This window comes from Jaculus jaculus, chromosome 7, assembly GCF_020740685.1.
Source record: "Jaculus jaculus isolate mJacJac1 chromosome 7, mJacJac1.mat.Y.cur, whole genome shotgun sequence".
NCBI lineage: Eukaryota > Metazoa > Chordata > Mammalia > Rodentia > Dipodidae > Jaculus > Jaculus jaculus.
In genome coordinates, this window is record NC_059108.1 from 46535786 (window position 1) to 46562634 (window position 26849).

The following is a 26849-nucleotide window of genomic DNA, read 5'->3' on the forward strand; positions in this document are numbered from 1 at the left end:
GATAAAGTGAGCTGCTTCTTCTGCCATGAGGAAGGTCCCCCTGGATTTTGAAAGCCTTTTTTCAAGGTAGGATCTCAAGCTGAAGCTGACCTGGAATTCACTATGGAGTCGCAGGGTGGCCTTGAACTCATGGTGATCCTCCTTCCCCTGCCTCCCGAGTGCTGGGATTAAAGGCATGCAATGCTATCATATCTAAAGCTATATTTTTTCTCATTTTACCTACCATAAGTATAAACAATGCATGTGTGTGTGTGTGTGTGTGTGTGTGGATTCCAATCCAACATGTCCTAGGTCTGAATACCTCCTTCTCCATGCTGTCCTATTTCTTCCTGCATATAGGTGGGAAATGGCCAAACTTGGGGACCTAGAAGGGTCATGATGTGTACTTCCTGTGCAAAACTATGTTTCACTCATTTATACATGCAAGAGAAAATGAAAGCCAAAGCTGAGAGTAAAACGGACATAATTTTAATGACTTTTAAATTTGTGCATTGGATTCAAACAGCAAACTGTGTGCACTCAACTGTTTTCACAATGTTGTCAAGAGATCTGTGTCTTTTTACCATTTTACACACAATTGGTCATTACAGCATGTCTTCAGCCTCGTGGAACCCAGGGGTGTGGCATGGTAAGCAGTGGTGGTAGTGCACCTACTTTAATATTATCTAACGTGAAAATATTTCTCTTCTATGATTCCTTTTCTGGATAAAAATAGTTTTCACCAAACGTTGGTGGTGCTCACGCACTACCATTCATGCTTGACATCACACCCCTGACAGGAACTCATGTTCTTAGTTTGTTGATAAAAAGTATTACAAAAATTTCCATACAAAAACTATTTTCATAGAAATCTTGCATTTCCACAAATAAACCTGAACATTTTTTTGAAAAAAAAACTGCTCAAGAATTTTGTTCATTTAACGTTGTGACTATTGATAAATGCAGTCCGCTTCAGTTCTCTGCAAAACTTTTCTGTGGATGACAAGTCCCATTTCTCTTATCACCAAAATCTGCCCAGGATTCAAGTTCAGTTATAGCAAGAACAAGGGTTTTGACTGACATATCAGAGTGTCATAAAGAAAGCTTTAGTCTTCTGTATGATCACCAATACTGAGCCCTCTTATAACTTAGGACAATGATTGCAAAACAGCATGTCTTTAACTCATGACTAATGAACCATCTGTTACTTTTATATGTTTTGTGGGGGATGGGGAAAAGGACATCTGGAGGATAGGCAGGAATCTGACTTGGTTGCCTGTTCAATTTCCTGCTTTGGGAAATTTGAGGAAAAAAAAAAAACACATTATTGCCTTGATAATTACCACATCTTTATCAATTCATTACACAGCAGAAAATATTTTTAAAATAACTGATGATGATCTGCTTTATATTGCACTTGATATGGAATTCAGATGTGTTTTGCAAAACATTCTTTCACATTCTATAACACATATGTTGCCTATTAATACATAATTAAACTGAGTATTGGGAGATAGTAACATCATCACCTTCGTTATCTGCATGATAAGGAATCTGTACTGTATCTTGTAACACTACAGTTTTGGCTGGTTCCGTGCATTTTTTTTTTCTTGCCAACATTTTAATTTGTTACCCTGTTGGACACTGACATTCCATCTCTTGGCAGCAGTTGGGCTTCAAAGAAGAACCTGAAATTTCTCACTGGACTGCATTTGAAACCTGCCACAAAGTTCGTATGTAACATTCACTCAGAAGAAGGGAGGAACCCATGATAAACAGTGTAACCCCGTGTAACTTGGTTGGTCCATGATGCTTTAAATCAAGTCTGGTCACTGCAGTTGCTCAGATCACAGAGTCTCTAGTTCATAGACACAGCGGCATGAGGTAACTCATTTTATTTTGCACAGGTTGCATATTTCCACAGGAAACATTCTCGCTAAATTGTTTGGGAAAAAAAAAAAAAAAAGACGACAGTTTGTGCTTGGGTGTTTGGCCACCCAGCTTTATGCCATGGTTTCTTTACCTGGCAACCTTCTGTCGTTAAATGTGTGCATGTTGATGACTTCTTCGGTTTTCACAATAACTGGGGCCTGTGGCTTATGTTTTAGACGGCGCTGGCACTTCAGGGACATCCTCAGTTCTTCTACCACAGCACTACAGAAGGACCTCTACAGAACACAGAAACATAAGTATTACAACAGGAAAGTCTGAGATGCCCAGAAACACTACGGAAACCATTCCCAGCACGTTTGTCAACATGGCAGCCTTGAAAACTTTTGGATACTCCATAATAATGAACATAACAAATAGTTACACTTTTAACCCACAACACATGATAATTAAAAATTCCATCAAAGTGGACTAGGGTAAAGAATTCCTCCACATGATAATGAGGTGAACTTTCCAGTCACAATGTATATAACTAAAATATCACAGTTTTGATGATGGATAAATGGATTAGATAGGAAACTACTTAAATGCAAACATACATATCTGTACCAACAACCTGTTATTGTTTTTAAGTAATAGTAATAGAAGATTATGCTTCTTTTCCAGTCACAGGATGAAATATGCACATTTTCTTTAAACATTTATTCTTCTCTGTACATCTCCAAACAATGACAGGAGCACTCACAGACATAAAATGAAAGTAATTTCTGGTATTTAATTACATATTTTGTGATTATTATACCTAGTAAACATTGATGGTCGTTAAAAATGCATACAAATTAATCATGAAATGGAAAACTATAACATGTTAAACACCTGTGAACAAATGTGGTCCTAACTTTGTCTTTATCACATTAAAAACTAAGAGTTGTAACTAATTTATATCATGAGAATTTTTTTTTATTTATGACATGATATTGGCAATGGATAAATTTGCAATTGATAAGTTTTGTATATGTAGGGGCCATTATAACAGCTCCTGAAAATTCATATCAAAGTCATATATGTGAAATAAAATGTTGTTATTCTCTCACCACTTGACTGACATATATGTGTATTAGTTGTACATAGATCATATCCATGAACCAACTACATATTAAGGTTGAAGTTCAAATGAGCTGAGATCTGGCATAAGATCTTCTGTTCAGGAACCAAAAATTTACACAACTACCAAACATGAACATGTATGGAAAATTTACACAGCTCTAAAAAAATGAGATGGAGCACAATGAAGAAAATCTAATCAAATATACATGTGGAGATGTGTTTGTTGAGGTGGCTCTTGCTACTTTGTTAGTTATCATCTTAGGCTGATTCCAAGATAATCCAGGCTAAAATTGAACAATAGATATGTCTGAAGTTTTTAAAAAATATATATTTGTGAATAATGTTTTGAGACACTGCAATCAGTAAAATGTTAGCAAAGTAATTCAAAGAGTAGGCGGAGACTTTTTGTGACTCATGCTACAAGTCCAGTCAAACCTGCAGACACGAAATTTTGTGGTTGTGATACCTGTCCATTAACCCATGGCCAGATATATACATTCCTTGATTGGCCCTTTAACCAATTTACTTAGTGTTCTTCCTCACCCTGTGTCTGTGCTGTTGGATTTATGAAGGCTTCCACCTATAGTCATGAGCTGGTTTTAACATCATTGTGTAATAGCAGTTTGTTTTCTAAGAAGCAAGTCAAATCCATGTCTCCCATTTTCTCCCATCATGAATTCAGTGACTGAGGTCTCACCTGCTTCACCATACTCATCTTTCTCTTCCTCGTCCTGTCCTTTTTCTTCATGTATCCCCTGCAGGGACCTTAGTGGCTGATCTCTTTGGATACTACTCACTCTGGTTCATTGTTAAGTCCTTTTATCCAACTATATCCCTCAGAAAAACTCAGATTTCTTTAGAAAGCCCTTTCCATGGCTCTATTTATTTCACTATATTTAATTTTCTTCCCTCAGTATTACTGTGCTTTTCTGTCTGGCCTCTAGGTCTTCAATCTTCCTCTCTGAATGGCAAAGAGTGGGGGTCCAGTTCTCATTACTTCTATACATATGTGCTCTTTAACTGTCTGCCAAGTTAACTCTAGCATGTTGGTCAGTATTTTAATCCTTACTTAAGTGTTTTGCATGTTTAAAAACCTTGCAAAACACAACGCAAAACTTCAGTATTTCTTTAATAGCATTGAATTAGGCATAAATATTAATTAATTAGTACTTTAATGGGGAATGATTAAATTTCCATTAACTACAGAATTACTGTCATGTATTATTTAGTATGTGTTAGATGATACAGTTTTGAAATTCATGATATATTTCAGTGGAAGGATCTCCATGACACCTGTCAGTTAGTACATGGACCCAGAACTTCTCATTGCTTAATACCTACTATTAGATGGATTTATTAAGAATATGATGACAATGATGATGAAGATGGTGATGGTGACAACACGGTAGCAATGGCAAAATCTGACTCCAAAAGAGGGAGGGATATATTGTCTTGAGGTAACTTAGTCTTGGCTCTCTGTTGAAACATTTAATAGAGGAATTGATTAGACATATAACAAGGTCAGAACTTGATCCCATTCACACAAATTGTATAGAATATGACTAACCATAATTTGTTTCAAATAAAACTTTATTTAATACAGAGTGCCCAAATAACTAACATCTTTTGAAATCTCAGCTTCCATATCTTTTGTTTATATTAGTTTCAAAAATGAAGAAACTATAAACCTTAATTTTGTCTCTAGTTAATAGGCTGAGCAGTTTATTTTCATGGGAAAAAACATAAATAAGCACATACTCTCTTCTTGTATGCTGATTTTATTCAGTATTTAGTATGCTATCCTGAAACTTCATGTTATACACTGACACTTATGAAACATCTTGAGGTAATACCATATAATGTGAAATTTATAATGCTAATATAGAGAATAGCTAAATTTCTGCTGCAAATGCCAGAATAGTTTCATCTCACATAATTTTAAGTAGTCTAGTTAAATATGTTAATAAATTTAGAAAATACATCACAAGTATAGACATGTAGCCCATGTGTACCAGTTTACATTTCATCTATGTTTCAAAGCATGAGATTATGCAAATTTCAGTCAAGGAAATTTAATCAATCAATGTGATCCAGATGGTGTAATCCCATAAATAATTTTCTCTCTGCATAAAGCTGAAATTTACAAGTTTTTGTATTTATTTTTTTTGAGAGCGACAGAGAGAGAAAAAGGCAGAGAGAGAGAGAGAAAAAAATAGAGAGATAGAGACAGAGAATGGGTACACCAGGACCTCTAGCCACTGCAAACAAACTCCAGACACATGCACCACCTTGCATCTAGCTTACATGGGTCCTAGGGAATTGAGCCTCAAACTGGGATCCTAAGGTTTCACAGGCAAGCACTTAACTGCTAAGCCATCTCTCCAGCCCAAAATTTACAATTTTTTTTTTGAACTACCATTGTAATATTACCAGGAAAAGACAGATTTGCTTTTAGTTACTAATAATAAAGTCACTGTGAAGTAATTGGTTCTTTTCTCATTTAGAGGCTATTTTGAACTGACTAAAACTTTGATACATTTTAGGTTTGAGCTAGATTTTAGAATATTTTTTATTCATTTCTTATATTTTTCTCTCTCCCCATTCTTCTTTCTCCCTCCTTGATCTCCAGTCTCCCCTTTCTCTTTTCCAACCCCTCCCCCCAATCTTCTCTCTCCACTAAATTTCTGGAATGTAAAATCCCAAGCTTGACCTCTGTAAGTGTGTCTAGTTAAAACTACACAGAGTGTTGTGAGACCATAATTTTTGTCTGTTCTCTAACCCCTCCAAATTATTATGCCATTTACATAAGGCTTTATCATCACAGAACTTAGCAGAAACAGACTGTTATCCCTACTTTGGATATGATTAGAATTTTGAAGTGTATTTATTTATTTTTAGTTTGCCTTTGCAATGTCTTAAGTGTACCTCAGTTAATATGAGTTTCTCAGATTCGCATTAAGAAGCAGAAAAATGAGGAATGAATGAAAGAAAAGAAGGACAGGAAGGAGTGAAGGTGACAGGATGGAGAAAAAAAGAATACAAGGGTAAGGAATGGAGAGGGAGATAGAGAGAAAGGGAAAGCAGAGAAAGACATGAATCTATCTTGCTTTAAATTCAATTCTCCTTGGGGGTGGATATGCAACCATTGTGTCCTTAAGTATGAATATTTCCTTAGAGTGACAATAACAGTAAAAATGATTGTCCACATTAAGGCAACAAACTACACAAAGGAAAAAGAAAGGCACAAGGATACTAACCATTATTAAAAACCTCTTTTAGTAAGTTTCAAAAGTTTACTAAACAGTGTCTGGATGGTATGGTGGCACTAACCAAATAGAAGATTCCTGAAAATGAAAATTTATATCTTTGAGCCGTTAGCATGTATAATTCCATTAAAATAAGCAAATAACACTCACTTTATTGAATAAAGCAATCTGTTATTTAGACAACTCCAATATTTGAAAATAGTTAAAGCCTTGACATCTTGATATGAAATTCATAATGTGCTTTTATGGAAGGCTTAGGTTGCATTTGGTTAATAGAAATCAAACAGTCAACAGATAAATGATTTAAAAAATGTACCATTATTGGTTTTACAGAGATACTTAATACCTCTTAGTATTCTGATGTATAGATTAATTGATATGATACATGACATGACAGCCCTTGGAGAAGTGAAGAGTTATTATACTATTTGGAATCTAGTAATAAGCATAGCCTACACTAAATACTTAATGTTTAAATTTTTCTTTTAAGTTAAAGTCAGCAGCTGAAGAAAAATAACCAGTATGATAGCTTTCACTTTTAGCTCATTACTCATGCTGAACATATGAATTTTATGAAATATGTGTTACCTTCATGTCTATATTAGTATTGATGTTTAGAAATAAGATACATTTTGATTTTGCTCTCCTATTCCTAGATAGTAAACTAGTAACTAAAGACTAATTCAGTTTTCATTCAAAATAATTAGTAACCACTTTTTCTGCAGTATTTGAATTTCTATAGAAATTGTTGAGTGTCTTCTAACAGACATTGTTGCTCAGTGTTCTAATATTTGCTACATATGCCAAGCACAATGTTTGTTTTTCTGTCTTTACTTAAATTATGTGGTAACTAATTATGGATAATTAACAGATCCTTTTACAAATCCAGTTACTTTATGACTTTAATAGTAATTTGCTATTATAAATTATGTGCAGTGGAGTCAGACTAATAAGTAAATCAAATAACTAAATGTGAAATATTGATGTGATAAGAAAGATAAATGTAATTTTGTATAAAATAGTCTATTAACATTTTAGTTTTGATTCATCTTTCTTTAATTGACAGCATTTTCAAAAGATCAAACATCCAGTGTGAACAACAGAATACAGAGTGGCAAACGGCTACCTAACACCAGAGGATGGATGAGCAATGAATATCTCCACTCAAGAGGGAAGCTGCGATGGTAAGTGACTGGCTGAAGTACTCACATCCAAAGTAGCCTAGCAACTTAGATGTTAGTATGCCCTTTGACTTCAACTATGATATTGAAGAGACTATTTATGAAACCCTTGCAGCAGTCAGAAGGGACTACATCAAGAGGGCTTGCAGAGTTCTTATTGCTGAATAGATGAAATTTTAAAGCAAAAGCAACAAAAACTTGAAAAGTATCTAAGGTTATACACATATACAGTACCAGAGGTAAGACAGGAGATTTTATTTACTGAAGTCTAGTTTATGAGTGCTTTATGGTATTAACCTGCCTCACTGATGATTTTATTTTCAGCTTATCATTTTACCTTGATTCTATCAGCAATTTTTATTCTTAACATAATGAATTCTAAAGTATACAGAAAAAGTTATGAATTTTTTTAAATGTACTTTTCTTAGGGTATTAAGCCAGCATGTCATATTTGCATCTGGATTATTTTATGATATACATCAGACATTAAAATACAGAAAACTTGCATAAACATTTACCCAATATTTCATATTGCATTCTGCTAATACAATGGACAGAGAAAACTGAAGCATCATTACAGACCTTTATGCTTCCTCTATTTAAGCTAGAGAGAAATCAATAGATGAGGTCTGAGAGGTTTCAATGCTGTCTCATCCAGAAAAGGAGTGAAATACAATTTAAGAAGAAACTGTTAATCATCACATTCTGCTGGTAGTAATAATAGTACAATTTTGCAAAGAAAAGTGTAACATCTATATAACTAATGCCTAATCCTAGGAAAGCTCTTTTACTGAAACAAAGCAGTTAAAATATCTCAAATTTATGAATAACAATAAGTATATTAAAATATTGGCTGATTTTATAAGTCAAGTACATGAAAAATTGATTTATACCAATGTGTTTTAATTTAAAATTTTAATTGATTAATACCAAAAATTTTGTACACATAAATAGGGTAGCACATGATATGTTCATACAAATACACATTGTGTGATGTTTATTCAGATTAAGAATATATATCTTGGGCTGGAGAGGGCTTAGTGGTTAAGGTGCTTGCTTGTGAAGCTTAAGGATCCAGGTTCGATTCTCCAGGTCCCATGTAAGCCAGATGTACAAGGTGGCTCATGCATCTGGAGCTTTTTTGTAGTGTAGTGGCTAGAGGCCTTGGTGTACCCATTCTCTCTCTCTATCTCTCATAATTAAATAAAAATAAATCTTTTAAAAAAGAATATATATCTCAGCAAATATTTATTACTTCTCTATGATAAAATCTTATAGCCTTTGGAAGGTAAGCTATTCTTATTAATATACACCTTACTCTGCAATATCACACCAAAACATCTTAATAATATGTAGCAGTTACATAATTTTGAACAATCAACATTTCCCTGTTTTTCCATAACTCCTCTTTTCCTTTCAGATTCTAAGAGCTGCCAATATACACTGCCAATGTATATATGATAAATGTTCTCAGATACACATTTGAGTGAGATCATGCAATACCTTTTTCTCTGTGCCCAGATTATCTAACTTAACATGGTGATCTCACTTTGCATGTCAGATGGCAGAATCTCATATCTGATCTCACAAATACTTCATTTTTATGTTCATAACTCTACCTAATCATCCTTAATATAACATAATATTAAACAGTTTTAAAGTTGGTTATACAATATAGACTTAGGCCCTTGTACCTTTTGAATAGCAAACCTGATTTGTAATAAGCTGGTAGTGAAAGAGACAATGTTAATGGCCAAAGTCATCAATCTATCTATCTAATCCAAAACACTTATTTTCAAATGTACTCAATGCAACATCAGGGGGAAAATCACCAGGAGACATAGTTAAGCATTTCAGTTCCATTTCCTATAATAAGGAGAAGTTTTAAACCATATCACAGTGGCCTCTGTGATCACAGGAAACATAAGTGACCCATGAGATACCATTATCCCCATCTGACAATAGTGTTTTAGGATTTTCCTGGTAGTTTTGTGCCTAAAAGCGGTACTACACATTAAAAATCTCTAAAGCCACTTATCAAATAAAATATAAATTATTACTAAAATACAATTTTAATTTTAAAGCATCACCTGCAGCCATAAAGAGTGCAGGTTTTCACTAACAAATGATTTGGGGACAGTTCAGCTGATTTGGAATATTATTAAAGAAAATAAAGATTGGCATCTTGTTTTGGTGCATTTTATATATACATAAAAATATCTTTTTAGTAGTTATCTATTGGTCCTTGTACATGACATTGTAGAAATTGAAAGAAACTGTTTCCAAAGACAGCTGCCTAAACGCAAATTAAGAGAAGACATTTTGTCCAAAATTTATTTATAAATTTTAAACTTCAAAAAGGTCATATTTTATAGATAAACTCTTTTCTATTGGCAATCAACATAGAGTGCTTCCCTTTTGAAAATTTAAGTGCAGTTAAATTGCTATATCAAATGTAGCTGATTAAAAAGTGACTATATTTTGCACTATATAAATCTAACTGTTGGAAAGAAAACTTCACAGGTAATTATAATACTGTTAACAATCTGTACCTTGTCTAAGATGTGGCCCTTTTAGAAGTAATATTTCTGTTAAAACTAATTCTTGGGCTAGAGAGATGGATTAGTGTTAAGCACTTGCCTATGAAGCCTAAGGACCCTGGTTTGAGGCTTGATTCCCGAGAACCCACATTAGCCAGATGCACAAAGGAGCACACACATCTGGAGTTTGTTTGCAGTGGCTGAAGGCCCTGATGTGCCCATTCTCTCCCTCTCTCTCTGCCTCTTTCTCTGTCACTCTCCAATAAGTAAATAAACATAAACAAAACTTTAAAAGAAATCTAATTCTTTAACATTTTTCGAAGTAATTTGCATATAGGAATGGGAACACAATCAGTTTCAATTCTTTGGTTTCTATGAAGTGTAGATTTATCCACTTTACAAGTATGTTTTTCTCATGACAAAACTCAGGACTTCTAAAAATATAATCTAAACCACTCTGCTTCCAAATTATAATTTTACAAACTGAACAGTTGAAAATATATGTGTTTCTATTCCTTGGATTTAGATCCATCTTCTGTATTTTTTGTACAATCATAAAGAACATTCTGAGTTTCATAAAATTTTGTTTTGGCTGTCTGGAATACTATGGATATTTAGAGCTGTCATGGTTAGATTGACCAGTGTTCTGTAATAGTGATAACATCCCTGACTGACACAGATGTGCCTTGGAAATCAGGTCTATCAAGAATCCTAGTGATAATGTGTACATCAACCATAGAATGTGTTTTCAGGGTGGTATACTTGTCACACAGTTCCAGTATACAAGCAAGGTCATTGATGAGCTTCAACACTCATTATCTGTATTTGCTTTATGCTTAGGTTATCCTAGAGTGAATATTTTCAGTATCGATTTTCATTTTACTTGTCAGGGAGCTCAATAATTCATATCAAAATCCATAATAAGACCAATGTGTATATGAAAAATAAATTTTCATTTATAAATAATGGAAAAAATATTTTCACTATTTTATTTATTTATTTGAGATAGAGAATGGGCACACCAGTGTCTCTAGCCAATGAACTCCAGATGCATGTGCCACCTTGTACATTGGGCTTATTGGGCAGTGGGTACTGCAGAATTAAACATAGGTCCTTGGGCTTCTCAGGCAAGCACCTTAATGCTGAACCATCTCTCCAAATATCAAACTATATTATTTATGTTACTGTTGTTTCTGGAAAGCGAAATAACATGGAATTTTGTATATATATTTTATTTTAAAAAATTTTATTTTTGTTTATTTATGAGAGAGAAAGAGAAGCAGAAAGACACTGCAAGTGAATCCCAGATGCATGCTTCATCTTGTGCATCTGGCTTATGTGGGTCTTAGGGAGTCAAACCTGGGTCCTTTGCCTCTGCAGGCAAAGCCTTAATTGCTAAGTCATCACTCCAGCCCAATTTTGTGTATCTATTCAAATAGCCAAAAAGTGAGTGACTTTATGTATGCACTAATAAACTACAATTAAGTCATAAATAATCTAATAACAATAAAGTTACTGTATGTTTTAAAAACCAATATATTATCATAATTAACAGAACAAAATTCAATATGGCAAGCAAATTGTTTTATCATAATTATCCTAAGGAGAGAGGACTTTCCAACAGTTTTATACACTGAAACACACTGAGCATTGTCTCGGTTTTTTGGACTATTTACTCCAATGCAGTAGCGACTAGAAACCTAAACAAGACAGTTAAAGTCAAGAAAAAGGTAAGACAAATAGAAAATTAATTATGAAGTGTTCATGTTAATTATTTAGACAGAGATCCTTTCATATATAATTCCAAATGCTTAAATTAAATGTTTTAAAAAACAGAAAAATAATATTTGCCTCAAAAGGTTCATACAATAAATATATGTACATATACATATATATACAAAAAATATAATTAAACTATTTACTAATTGCTAATTAAAGCTATTATTTTGAAAATTACTATACCTTGTAAGGTGATTATCATAAAATATTTAACTTTATTTTGTCAGTATTAGAAACCCACATGTTGCAGCTTTAGAATCTTCCAGTTTAAATTTGTATTCATTTTGAAATAATAAATTCTTAAATTTGTTTTTGCTAGCAAAAAATTGAAAATATAAGAAAAAGCTGCAGCTGTAAAGGGTGGTTTCTATCTACATTTTACAACGTAAGATCTAAAAAGACTATTTTCTACTTTCAAAGGATATTTGCTGTTATATTTTCATCATCATTTTTGTGGGATTTGATATGTAAATATACCACCTATTTATTCATAAACTTTATAAAATTCATATTCTACTAAGCTGTGTTTACATGGTTTACAATAGCCCACTTAAATATAGCAAACAGGGCCCATTTTTTATGAACAGTAAAATTTCATAGACTGAATGAAGAAGAGTAAAAAGTAATGAAGACAAATCAAATAGTAAACTTGTGAGTATTTGGGACTGAGAGTGGCATTTTCTTCTTTATCTCCAGAAAATGAATCATCAAGGCCACATTTATAAATAAATATTTACCAGGAAAATATCATGAGTATTTATTTTTATTTTGAAATGAAAATATTCTTGGCTATAGGTGTGATATGTGCATGATAAAAGTAAGTAAAGTGTGAATTTTTCATGTAATCACACATATTTCATGATAAATTCTAAAAACATCTTATGCTAAAAACATCTTGTGCCTCACTGTATTAAATTAAATATTGTCAAACAGCTGTTTTATCCTGCCTGGAAGATTTTTTTTTTTCCCTCAAGAAACACGAAAAATTGAGACCATGGACTTAATTTATCACTACTAACAGGATGAATCAATACCAATAAGTCAATAATTAATCTATCAGCTTGAATTATAAAGACACATAGTCATTTTGCATTGCTGAAAGCAAATTAGTTATTAATTTATATGACACAAACATGGTTGAATTATATTGGATTAGATTATATGAGATACTACATATATATATATATATATACATGTAGATGATACATAGATATATAGGTAGATAGATAAATAGATAGATGGATGATAGATAGATAGATTATAGCACCATAAATTGTTTAAAATCCTGGAGAGGAAAATTGTCAAAGTTCTTGTCCTTTATAAAAGAAATGTCTAATTGGGAGAAAGTCACCCTACAATGAGACAACTATGAATTCAAGAATGTGCTAAGAAATAATGGTGATGCATGTAGAGCTCACAGAGAAAGAGATAGGTTTAATGTTGGATGTATTTTATTTATTTATTTTTTTAATATTTTTTGTTCATTTTTTATTTATTTATTTGAGAGCGACAGACACAGAGAGAAAGACAGATAGAGGGAAAGAGAGAGAATGGGCGCGCCAGGGCTTCCAGCCTCTGCAAATGAACTCCAGACGCGTGCGCCCCCTTGTGCATCTGGCTAACATGGGACCTGGGGAACCGAGCCTCGAACCGGGGTCCTTAGGCTTCACAGGCAAGTGCTTAACCGCTAAGCCATCTCTCCAGCCCTGTTGGATGTATTTTAATATAAGAATATACTTTTACAAATTTTTTGACTTTAGAAGATAAGGACATATAGGTCACATCTTTTTCAGTACAACAGTAAATGTAAACCCATTTCAATCATGCAGATAAAAACTATGCTCAATGTTCAAGTTATTATATTGTGTCATTACTGGAAAGTTGTGGACCATTTAAGAATAGTGTTTTACTCACCTAAACTAAAGTGACTGGTAGGAATTTTCAAGGTTGCCAAAAGGACAAGGTTTCCTCCAAACAAAATGAAAATTATGATCTTGGGAAAGGGAATGCAATTTAGTATGTTCAAAGAAAAAGTTCAAATTGGAGGATTTAATGATAAAACTGATACAGTGTACAGGAACAGGTCCAGAGTGGTCGCTTGCAGTTACAGAAATTCTGTTTCATTATCCAAACTGTGGAGACTGAGGAAGTACTGGTGAACATGGCTGCAATTTCCTTTATCCGCAGTTTATTGTCAATGTTATAACTGTTTCAGTTAAAAATTATATACTAACTTATTTGACCTTATTTTTAAAACCTCACATAAGTCCACAGTTTGCTGAGGTTTAAAATTTAACTCAATCTTCTCATGTAATAATAATCAAATAGGTTTATTTTTCAAGATTAATTCACTACACTATTTTTATTTGAAAAAAATTATTGATGTAAAAATTAGGGGCACAGACTAGATAAATCAAATGAAGAATACACATAAAGATAATAACAGTAGAATACTACATATTGTCAATTTAATTTACTTTAATGTAAAGATATAACTTAGAGAATTACTACATGTGGAATTTGACATTCTTTTTAAAAGAGTTTGTTCAGTTTTATTTATGTATTTGAGAGCGACAGACAGAGAGAAAGAGGCATTTAGAGAGAGAAAGAATGGGTGAGTCAGGGCCTACAGCGACTGCATACAAACTCCAGACGCGTGTGCCCCCTTGTGGATCTGGCTAACGTGGGTCCTGGGGAATAGAGCCTTGAACCGAGGTCCTTAGGCTTCACAGGCAAGCACTTAACCGCTAAGCCATATCACCAGCCCAAGAATTTGGCATTCTTAATAGAATATCTTAACATATATTCTCTATAGAATCTCATTATTTTTTCAGTAGAACCCAATATTGCCTAAATTTGGATTTATTTTAGTATTAAGTAACTAAACATCACATATTGGCAAAACACTGAAAATAACCATTAATTTAACTTTCTTTTCTTTGGGAATTTCTTTGAATTTATTTTCAAAACTTATTTTGACACCATAGGAAGTATCATATTACCAAAAGTACACTGATGTATGACCAATATTCACACAAATACAAGAGCTATTTGGGTTAGCCATGTTATTAGAAACAGCCATCTTTAATGTTGTAAAGAAATAAATTGTGTAAATTTATAAATTTTTCTAAATTTAAATCTAGCTATATTAGTCAAGGGTAGAGTGAGTTTATTAAAATAGTCATTTATAAAAACTTACTCAAAAGTACCAAGTACTATAGTCAAGAAAAAGCTTAAATATGCTGTATCCCAATTTCTGATTCCAGATAATCATAACATGAATTATTAAAGCAGAAGAAAGGTTTTTTATATGTTTTCAAAACTCATTTGGGACATAAATATTTCAAAGAATATTAACAGAAGGAATTTCACTTGTATTAATGTCTGTTATTATTTTTCAATAAATTTTTCTGCTCTTGGCTTCTAACAATCAAAATTCACAGACCTAGAGAGAATATATCCTCAGTCTTATACAGGTAATAAAATTAATGCTTAATTTTATTAAAAATATAAAAGATAATTACTTACAAAAAGCTAAATAAGGTGCAGGAAAACTGAAAGCATGCTAGTTATTTCATATTTAGAGTTACAAATTTGCATAGAAAAGATGATATTACTACCTGAGAAATCTTTTGGTCCTACTCATAGAAATGAAGGTCATACAGCCAGAAACACATGATAAGTAGACACAAATTTTTCAAAAGTAGAATACAAAAGCATTTAAATAAGTGACTAAATATATTAAAATACAAATATTTATGTCAACACTTTTAAGGGAACACATGTTTTTAATAAAGACTCAGAAGACAGAAATGAAGGACCCATTGAGAAAAATATGAGGTAACAAAAATTTTATTTGCATGTATTCATTAATGTATAAAATTTATAGTAATTTTCATAATTTAAGCTAAGACTATTTTTAGAGTGGTGTGTGTGTGTGTGTGTGTGTGTGTGTGTGTGTGCACGCGCGTGCATACACGCATATGTATGGCGATGTCAAGAAATTCCACAGTTGCAAGTGCAGGCCCATCTGGCTGTATGTGGGTGGCTGGGGAATTAAACTGGAGCCCACAGACTTTGCAATCACATGCTTTAAATCACCAACCCCTTTCCCAAGCCCCAGTTATTATATTTTAGTGACTTTATAAGAGTAATTTTATTCAAATAAAAAATTTTACTTACTCTCCAGCTTGCAACTATTAACTAGTACTGTATTCTTGAACCATTATTTAATCTTCAGATTGTGTTCTTTTGTAATACAAATTCTGATTTTTGCTTCCTTCATTAAATATTTCCATCCTCTGATCAAATGGCAATGAATTTCAAACAACAGAACAATCGTATTCCATCCTCAAAATGAGAGAGCTACTTGCCCTGAAGCTGATAGCAATTAACTATGTTACATTTATATTAAAACCCATGATGATCATAATGAGACTTTTTGTGAAAAATGGTACAATATTTGACAAAAAAATAGTTTTTGATTATATAATGAATAAGACAGTTTACAGTTTTGAGCACTCCCCATGGTTGCAAATATAGTAAATCTTCATTTATGTTTAATAATAACAAAACTAAGTTTCTTTAATTGCAAAAAAGTAACATTTACCTTTTCCAATTGAGCATTTTTTTTGGATTTGTATAAAAACTCTCCCACTGCCACAAAAACTGAGAGCACCAAGCCAGCAGCCAGGACAATGAAGATGCCACCAATATTTTGCACGCCCAGGGCACTGGCCTCCTTGCTTTCCTCCTCTGGACAACCATTGCCCCTCCACCACTTTTCTTTCATCATGTGCAGCTTTCCTTCCTCTTGTAGCTGAAGGATTGCTATAGTGATTTTATCTCGGTATGGAGAACCTGAGAACAGAGAATGGGGGTGTAAATGATTTCACAGAAATATGGTTTTATAATTAAAGGTTAGCATGAGCAGTGTCAGACTTTCCAATTGCTGCAATATCCCGATATATGTTTTCAATACAGAAAATGAAGCAAAATAAAAACAGATATAATGAAGTACAATAACTGAAGCAGATAGTTTTTTTTTTATTTTCTAGATTATTAATGAATACGCTTTTCTTCAAAAGTATGGGTTTTGAGATTACTAAATGTATCCTGAAATTCTTTTTTTGTTTGTTTTTCAAGGTAGGGTCTCACTCTGGTCCAGGCTGACCTGTAATTAACTCTGTCATCTATGTCTTTGTGGTGGTTAGAATCAGAAATCTCTCATAATCTCAATCTTGAACTCATGGCAATCCTCATACCTCTGCCTCGTGAGTGCTGGGATTAAAGGCATGTGCCACCATGCCCAGCTCCCTTCTTTTTTTTATTAAATAAAAAGTTGCATGGATACATCATATGTTAGTACCATCCTTCCTGTCCTCCCTGCCCCCATTCGCTAACAGCACTTCTCAGTGTTATTGCTGGTATTACCCCTAGGTTTGTGGGTTATGAGATGTGAGCATATCAGACAGTCATTTAAAGGGGATGGGTAGTGTGTCTGGACATTGCCTTTTAGTCTATGGCTTCTTTCTACTTCCTCTCCCACAAAATTCTGTGAGCTGTGGAGAGCATGTGTTAAGTCCACTTTAGTGTTGTACTGTCAGCAGGTTCTGGATTTCTCCTTTGGTGGGTTTTGAGTACCCTCTGCTTATGTCCCCATGACCCTGGTGCTGATTGACAGGCTCACTTTAAAAAAAAAAATTGTTTATTCTTGTTTATTTATTTGAGAGCTACAGACAGAGAGAGAAAGAGGCAAAGAGAGAGAGAGGGAGGGACAGAATGGGAGAGAATGGGAGAGAATGGGCGCACTGGGCCTCCAGCCACTGAAATGAACTCCAGAAGCGTGCACCCCCTTGTGCATCTGGCTAAAGTGGATCCTGGGTAATCGAGCCTCGAACTGGAGTCTTTAGGCTTCACAGGCAAGTGCTTAACTGCCATCTCTCCAGCCCTGACAGACTCACTTTTGAAGCAACACTCTTGCTCATCTTGCCAATTCTGCTGTGTTTTTACCTGTGCCTTCACATATGTGTGAGGGGCAAGCCCTTCCTTTCGTAAGTTAATTATTGTCAGCTGTTGGGTCACAGCATAAGAAAGTAACCAATACAGAAAACTGGTACCAAGAAGTGGGGTTATTTTTGTGGTAAACTTGACCCTGTGGTTTAATGACCTTTGGTACTGGTTTGTTAGATGGATTTAGAAGATGTTGAAACTTTGAAAACTGTGATGAGTTAATGGGACATTCTGTTGGAAAAGCAGAATATTAAGAGAAAATTGGACAAATGAAGGGTGGGCTTATGATGCTTCAAAATGGAATAAGGGTTCTCAGAAACTGGGTTACAGGCAGTTAACATTATAAACTGAAATATAATCTGGTTGCATTCTGCCTGATTCTTGTGAACTTGTTTGATTCTGAATTAAAAAGCAATAAACCAATTTGTGTCTTTTTTAGGAAATATTAAGACAAGAGAGCAATCAGACTTATGTTAAGGAGCAGTTGCAATTGCTAAATCAGCAGTATTAAAAAGAAGAACAATACAAAACTAAACAAAAAACACCAGAAATCTCCTGCACTACACTGGGACAATGAAAAAGGTCCCCTGAAGGCAAAATCCTGGCTATTGAAGGTTCCAACATGTGAGAATTACAATGCATTAGAGAAACAGAAAGAATAAAGAAAATGGTTTTCCTTCTCAGACACAAATGCCTAGGGCTATGTTTCACCAAGGTTAGCCTGAAAGGCATAGAAAGCCTATCCAGCTTTAGTTAAAATTTGCAAAGCTACATTCCGAGCTAGCAAAAGAACTTGGTTGCGTTGCCTACATGTTACTGATATGGAGTCATGAAAGATGCAAGGGAATGGGGTTCATTGGTCATTATTCACAGTTCCAGAGAGCACTGAGGCTATACAATGTAGAAGATGGTCAGAGTCCCTGAAAAAACAGGTCTTGAGATGACTGGTGTGGAGCTATGAGTGAGACTTATAATTCCCAGTGGACATATTAGGATGCTAGAGATGCCAGACCATAGTATGTCTGGCAACAAAAGCTACAGATTCATAGTGAAAAATACTCTAAATGATACAGGTGGCATTGCTACAAATCCTGATAGAGCTTGGATTATGACACTGAAAGTCCACGACCAGACATGGAACTTCTAGATTTGAAGTTTTCACTGCTGGGTTTTAGTTTTGCATTGGTCTGGTCATGTTTTTGTATGTCTTTGTGGTGGTTAGAATCAGAAATCACTCATAATCTCAAGAATTTTGAAGGTTTTGTCCTCAAATGGTGGCAATTTGGGAGGTGGAGGCTTGTCTGAGGAGGTGTGATACTAGGGACAGACGTGGAAGTCATCTAGCTCCCATTTTGTCAGTGATATCTTGGTTCACTCTTTTACTACAGTTTTCCACCTACTGTGCAAAGGTGATGTCCAGCATCTGTTCAAGCAATGCATTCATTCCTGTGGCATCATGAAATTTCCCTTCAAGACTACAAGACAAAATAAAAACCTTTCTCTCATTATCTGCTTGTGATGTATTGGAGGATTGAAAGTGGTGTCTCATCTCCCAAGTCCTTCCAGTGCCCTGGTCTGGGATCCCTGCCTGGATACAGTGTGGGTGGGTGCAGGTATATGGAGTGAGTAGGCCAGATCCCTGTTTCTTGGCTCTTCCCTCTCCTGCTAGTTCCCTGGTCCTAATAGGTCCCATTGTGCCTTGCTTGGGCAGGTTGGCTCCCTAAGTGAGCTGTGGAATCAGTCCTTTTGCTTTGGTATTCTGACTGGCCAATGGGTACTGACATTCCTGTTCAACTGAGCCAGAGGGTGCTCAGGCCAAAGGACAAAAAACTTGCTTCCTCAATAAAATAAAGAGTCTCCCTAAAATGGGTAGAAAATGATGCAAAAAAGCCAACAGAGGTCAGAATGCAGAGGTACCTCCACCAATGGTGCCTAGTACAATAATGGAAGCCTCCAAAGAAATCATAGAGAAATCAACAGAAATTCATTCTGAAAATGAAAGCCCAACAACCAATCAGATCCTGATCAAAAGAATTGCTGAACCGGAAGCAAATCATCAAAGACCCAACAACCATGTGAATGAAATTGAAGAGAATTGTTTCCTAGAGCATTCAGCTTTTGACAGTAGGCTTAACTTGATGGTAGAACCTGCCAAAGAGATATGAATAAACTGACGGTGAGTTAGTAAATGTAAGATCTCCACAACTGGTTGATTAACCTTAATAAAGACTTGATCAAATGCAAGAAAGAAATCCAGGATGCATCAAGAGAATCAGAACTCAAATTTAAATTGTACCTCAAAAAAGAGATGGATACAATGAAAAATAACATAACAGAAAACAAAAATCAAGTGGAAATTCTAAAAACCTCTCTAGAACTACTGACCAACAGAATTACTCATGTACAAGACAGAACCTCTTACCTGGAAGACAAAACAGAAGAAATTGATTGGGAGGCCAAAAATGTTGCTAAGTTCAAAAAAATCAGGTGAACAGAATACAATTGTGGAATACCCTAAACTGACCAAACTTCAGGGTCATGGGTATACTAGAAGGAAAACAAATCTAGGCCAGAGGCATAGAGAAAATATTCAACAAAATCATTGAAGAAAATTTCTACATCTGTCAAGATAGTCCAATAGAGATATAAGAAGTACACAGAACACCAAACAGATGGGACCAAAAAAGAAACTCTCTGAGACATATCATAGTTAAAACTCTCAACAACAAAAAAGCAGCAAGAGAGAAACAACTCACAACATACAAAGGCAATCTCATCAGAATTACATCAGATTTCTCAGTGGAAACAGAAAGACAGAAGGGCCTAGAATGGAATACTTAAAAGTATATAAAACTATGGCTTCCAACCAAAGATACTCTACCCAGCAAAAGTATCCTTCATAATAGATGGTGAAAGGAAAACTTTCCATGAAAAAAAGTCACTTGTATGATTATATGGACACAAAACCAAACTCACACAGAATACTTGAGAGAATATTCCACACAAAACATTCAAACAGCCAATCTCAGGAGACAACAAGATCACAATAACCAAAATAGACCAGGTTCAAAATAGTACAAAACAAAAAAAGCACCAAACCCCATAAAACACATCATGGCAAGGATTAATTCAAACCTCACAGTAATAACCTTAAATGATAATTGACTTGAGTCAGCCATCAAAAGACACAAGTTACCATGGTGGATCAAAAAACAGGACCCTTCTATCTGCTGTCTTCAAGAAAAGCACCTCACCACTAAAGATAGACACCTCCTCAGGGTTACAAGGTGGAAAATGTCTTAATCCCAGCAAATGAAAATAAAAAAACAAGTGAGTGTTCTATATTAAAATCTGATAAAATGAATTTCAAATGAAAATTAATCAAAAAAAGACAAAGAAGGCCACTTCTTTTTTTTTTAATTTCTTTTGTTCATTTTTATTTATTGAGAGTGACGGGGGGGGGGGAGAGGTAGATAGGTAGAGAGAGAGAGAATGGGCATGCCAGGGCTTCTGGCCACTGCAAATGAACTCCAGATGTGTGTGCCCCCTTGTGCATCTGGCTAATGTGGGTCCTGGGGAATCGAGCCTCAAACTGGGGTTGTTAGGCTTCACAGGCAAGCGCTTAACCACTAAGCCATCTCTCCAGCCCGGAAGGCCACTTCTTACTCATCAAGGGAATGATCCAACATGAGCACACCACAATCATAAAAATATACGTGCCAAACACAGGTGCACCATGGTTTATAAAAAAAATTACTTGACAATAAAACAGAAATAAACATCAACATCATCATAGTCAGAGTCTTAAATAGTCTACTATCATCAATATACAGAACATTAAAGCAGAAAATCATCAGGGAAATAATAGTTTTCAACAACCTCATAGATCAACTAGTTCTAAGAGATATTCACAGAACTTTGCATCCAACCCTACAGAATACACATTCTTCTCAGCAGCCCATAGAAGCTTCTGCCAAATTGACCATAGAGTTGGGAAAACTGAAGTTATTCCCTGCATCATGTCAGATCACAATGCTTAAAGCTAGAAATCAACAAGAGACAGATCAAGAACTCCACAAGCTGCTGGTGACTAAACAACACATTTTTAAACAATGACAGGTCCTAGAAGAAATCAAAAAAGAAATTGTAAAATTTTTAGAATTGAATGATAATGAAAACACAACATACCAAAACTTATGGGACACAATGAAAGCAGTCATAAAAGAAAAATTCATAGTCCTAAATGTCTTCCTTACATAGTCAGAGAGATCCTTAAACAATCACCTGACTGTCTACCTAAAGGCCTTGGAAAAACAAGAAGAATACAAACCAAGGAGCTCCAGACAGAAATAAATAATCAAGACTAGAGTAGTAATTAATGAATTGAAAACTAAAAATAAATAAATAAATAAATAAATAAAAATTTAAAAACAGAGAGCTTGTTCCTTGAAAAAATAAAGATCAGCAAACCCCTGACCAATTTGATAAAGGAAAATAAAAGAAGTCTTGTATAAACAAGATAAGAGATGAAAAAGGAAAGATCATAACAGACATCAGTAAATTTGGAAGAATCATCAGGGCATACTTTCAGAACTTCTACTCCACAAAATTTTATAATCTAGAAGAAATGAATGAATTCCTAGATACATACCACCTTCCAAAACTAAACTCAGGACAGATTAATCTCCTAAATAAACCTATCATATCCATGAAGATTGAAAAGGTAATCAAAAACCTCCTGAAAAAGAAAAGTACAGGAACAGATGGCTTCTCAGCTGAATTCCATTAAAACTTCATTGAAGAACTGAAACCAATTTTTCTCAAACTGTTTTGCATAATTGGAGTTCAGGGAATCCTCCCTGACTCCTTTAATGAAGCTAGCATCACCCTAATTCCAAAACCAGATAAAAATGCAACAAGGAGAGAAAGCTATAGGTCTACATCCCTAATGAACTTAGATGCAAAGATCATGAACAAAATCCTTGCAAACAAAATTCAACAAACATCAAAAGCATTATACATCTTGATCAAGTATACTTCATCCCAGGGATGCAAGGATGGTTTACCATACAGAAATCAGTCAACATAATACACCACATAAATAAATGTAACTATAAGAACCAGATGATCATCTCCATTGATGCAGAGAAGGTCTTTGGCAAAATACAACACCACTTCATGATCAAGACACTGGAAAGAATAGGCATGGAGGGGTTCTATCCAACACAATACAAGCTATATACATAGCTACTAAAACCCAAATAATACTTAATGGGGAAAAAACTCAAGGAGTTCCCGCTGAGATGAGGAACAAGACAAGGGTGCCTACTCTTACCTCTGCTGTTAAATATACTACTAGAAGTCCTAGCCCGAGCAATATTACAGAAGAAAGATGTAAGAGGGATTAAAGTTAGAAAGGAAGAAGTCAAGTTAGCCATATTTGTGATGACTTAATGCTACATATAACTGACCAGAAAGTCTCCATCTGACAGCTTCTAAAGGTGATAAATTCATTCAGCAATTTGGAAGGATACAAAATCAATGCACAAAAATCAGTAGCTTTGCTAGCAGTAAAGAACAAGTATACAAAGAAATCAGTGAGTCTGTCCCATTTTCAATAGCAACAACAACAACAAAAAAATTAAATACACTGGAATAACACTAACCAAGAATGGGAAAGACCTATATAATGAAAAAAAAAAAAAAAACTCAAGAAAGAAATTGAGGAGGACTTGAGAAGATGGAAAGACTTCCAATGCTCCTGGATAGGTAGAAATAATATTGTAAAAATGGCAAGTCTACCAAAAGAAATATACCAACTTAATGCAATACCAACCAAAATGTAAGTGTCCTTCTTTACACTCATTGAAAAAATGATCTCAAAATACATATGGAATGGCAGAAGGCCTTGGATATATAAACATATCCTTAACAATAAAACCAACTCTGGCAGTATCAACATACCCAACCTAAAGCTATATTCCAAAGCCAAAGTGGGGAAAAAAAAAAAAAAAAAGAACAGCCTAGTACTTGAATAAAAGCAGAAACATAGACCAATGGAACACAAATGAAGACCCAGACCTTATGTCAATTAACTACAGCTACTTGATCTTTGACAAAGTTGCCAATAATGTAAATGGGAGAAAAGACAGCCTCTTCAAATAGTATTGGAAAAACTGGATGACCATATATAGAAAAAGATAGCAGCATAGGAGCCATGCCAAACTGGCCAGGGAGGGATTTGAGCAAAACCACAGCAAAATACACTTTTCTTTTGAAAAGTGAAGGAATATAGATTATTCTTATATACAGCAGAAAAGCAGGAGAGACCAAGTTTCAGCAGAAAGGAGGAAAACAGCCAGATTCCCATTAAGGTGCTTCCAGCCCACTGATCCATGTGATCTGCACACCTGACCAGCACTGCTGGGCATGCCAAGTGATGGCAGCAGCAGACCAAACAAAGGGACTTTCCAAACTCATCACCTCCTTGTAAAGTCAAGAAATCTGAAGAAAAGACAGATCACATAAACTAAGGAGCTATTGAAAAGGATAGAGGAGGAACTGTGTGAGCAACTCGAGGTTTTCTACATTCTCCCATCTCCTAACCATCAGAACCACAAACTTTCAGTATTCAGCTTCCAGTGGCATTGCATTTGGCACAGCTGATCAGAACTCCAGCTCCATAGCACCACACAGAGGTATCAAGGTGGACGTTCAGCATTAGTGAGATTGGAAGCCACCCGAAAAGGTAATGAGATGACTAACATAAATAGGTACGTAGGCTTGCATTGCATATATTAAGAAATTAGAGACTTTACAAGTAAACAATTTAATGCTTCACTTTGAGACCTTGGAAGAAGATGAAGAAGGCAAACCAAACATTAGTAGATGAGAAGAAATAATAAAGATTAGTTCAAAAAAAAAAAAAAAGGTAATAGAAACAAAGAAAAAATAATCCAGAGAATCAATGAACCGATCAGTCAGTTCTTTGAAAGGATAAACAAGATTGATAAACCTTCAGCAAATCTGACCAGAAGAAAGAGATAAGAAACAAAAATTAACAAAATTAGAGATGAGAAAAGGTACCATTACAACAGATAATAAGGAAGTTCAGAAAATCATAAGGACATACTTTAAGAATATATTTGCCTCTAAGTTTGCAAGTCTGAAAGAAACAATGGTACCAAACTGCCTGTATTTGCTGAAATGAAAACTAATAAATTAAATTTAAAAAAAAAAAGAATCTACCAGCAAACTGATAGTGCTGATAAAAAATTATAGCAATGTTGCAGGAGGCAAAGTAAAAAACGGAAATCAGTAGCTTTTCTATATATTAACAACAAACATGTGGAGGATGAAATCAGTGAATCTCTCCCATTCACACCTGCCTCAAAAATAAATAAATAAATAAATAAATAACCTTGGAATAAACTTAACCAAGGAAGTGAAAGTTCTCTACAATGAGAACTTTAAAATGCTCAAGTGAGAAATTGCAGAAGACACAAGGGGATGGGAAGACATCTGACCTTCTTGAATTGGAAGAATCAATATTGTGAAAATATCAATCTTCCAAAACCAATCTACACATGTAAGGAAATCCCAATTTAGAAGTCAATGGCATTCTTCACAGAGACAGAAAAAAAAAATCCTAAAATTATTTGGAAGCACTAAAAAACCTTGAGTTGCCAAAACAATTTTGAGCAACAAAAATAAGGCTGGTGGTATCATCAGACCCAATTTTAAGCTAAATTACAATGCCATAGTAAAATAAAACAGCATGATATTGGCACAAATACAGACATGTAAATTAATAGAAAAGAATAGGGGGCGCAGATGTTAATTCAGGCTGTGGCAGTCCACAGAGGAAGAAATACAAATGATAAACACACACTTAAGAAAATGTTCATCATCCCTAATCATCAGGGAAATGCCATCTTATTTTTGAGAAAATGCCCCCCAAAAATTCACTGGAGAAAAGACAGCCTCTTCAACAAGTGGTGCTGGGATAACTGGATAGCTATACGTAGAAGAATGAAAATAGATACTTGTCTTTCCCCATGTACAATAATCAAATCCAAGTGGATCAGAGACCTTAATATCAAGCCCAGAACTCTGAAATTTCTAGAGGAAAAGGTAGGGGAATCCCTTCAACATATTGCCATAGGCAATGACTTTCTGAACATAACCACAATTGCTCAGTAAATAAAACCACTAATCAATCACTGAGATCTCATGAAATTACAAAGTTTTTGAATAGAAAAGGACACTGTGAATAGAACAAAGAGACAACTTAAAGAATGGGAGAACAACTTTGCCAGCTACACATCTGAGAGGGGATTAATATCCAGAATTTACAAAGAACTCAAAAAACAGAACAGTAAGAAATCAAACAACCCAATTAAAAAATGGGCTATGGAACTAAATAGAGAGTTCTCACTGGAAGAAATAAAGATGGCATATAAACATCTAAAAAGGTGTTCTACATCCTTAGCCCTCAGGGAAATGCAAATTAAAACTACTTTGAGATTCCATCTCACTCCTGTCAGAAAACAAGAAAAAAACAGCAAGAAGACAAATGACAATAAATGTTGGAAAGGATGTGGAAAAAGGGGAACCTTTATACACTGTTGGAGAGAATGTAATTTGGTACAGCCATTATGGAAATCACTGTGGAGGTTCTTGAGACAGCTAAAAATAGATTTACCATGTGATCCAGCTATAGCATTCCTAGGCATGTATCCTAATGACTCTTCTCACTATCTTAGAGATACTTGCACAACCATGTTTATTGTTGCTATTCACAATAGCTAGGAAATGGAACCAACCTAGATGTCCATCCACAGATTAATGAATAATAAAGATGTGGTACATTTACACAATAGCATTCTATTAAATGTAAAGAAAAGTGAAATTATGAAATTTGCCGGGAAATGGATGGTTCTGGAAAGGATTTTACTAAGTGAGGTAACCCAGACTCAGAGCCAAATGTTACATATTCTCTGTCATATGTGGATCCTAGCTCCAAAGATATAGACTTGTGTGTGATATGGAACCAAAAAATCAGTAGCAGAATGTAGTAAGCTAGAAAAAGTGTA

The 26849-nt window shown here is 34.6% G+C and overlaps 1 protein-coding gene across 5 annotated transcripts in view; it reads right to left on the bottom strand.

The window, feature by feature from the left end:
* Window positions 1-446: 446 nt before the first annotated feature.
* Grik2 (glutamate ionotropic receptor kainate type subunit 2) overlaps window positions 447-26849 on the bottom strand; it is a 744982-nt gene continuing 718579 nt past the window's right edge. For 3 of the 5 annotated variants that reach the window (XM_004660601.2, XM_045155009.1, XM_045155007.1), the window contains 2 exons: window positions 16352-16602; window positions 447-2147 (listed from right to left, as the gene is read on the bottom strand). In XM_004660601.2, the coding sequence (XP_004660658.1) occupies window positions 1983-2147; window positions 16352-16602 (416 nt within the window). In that variant the 3' untranslated portion in view covers window positions 447-1982. Of the gene's footprint in view, window positions 2148-4317; window positions 4453-6233; window positions 6321-16351; window positions 16603-26849 lie in introns of all 5 variants that reach the window. The other 2 variants (XM_045155010.1, XM_045155008.1) reach the window with 2 other exon arrangements.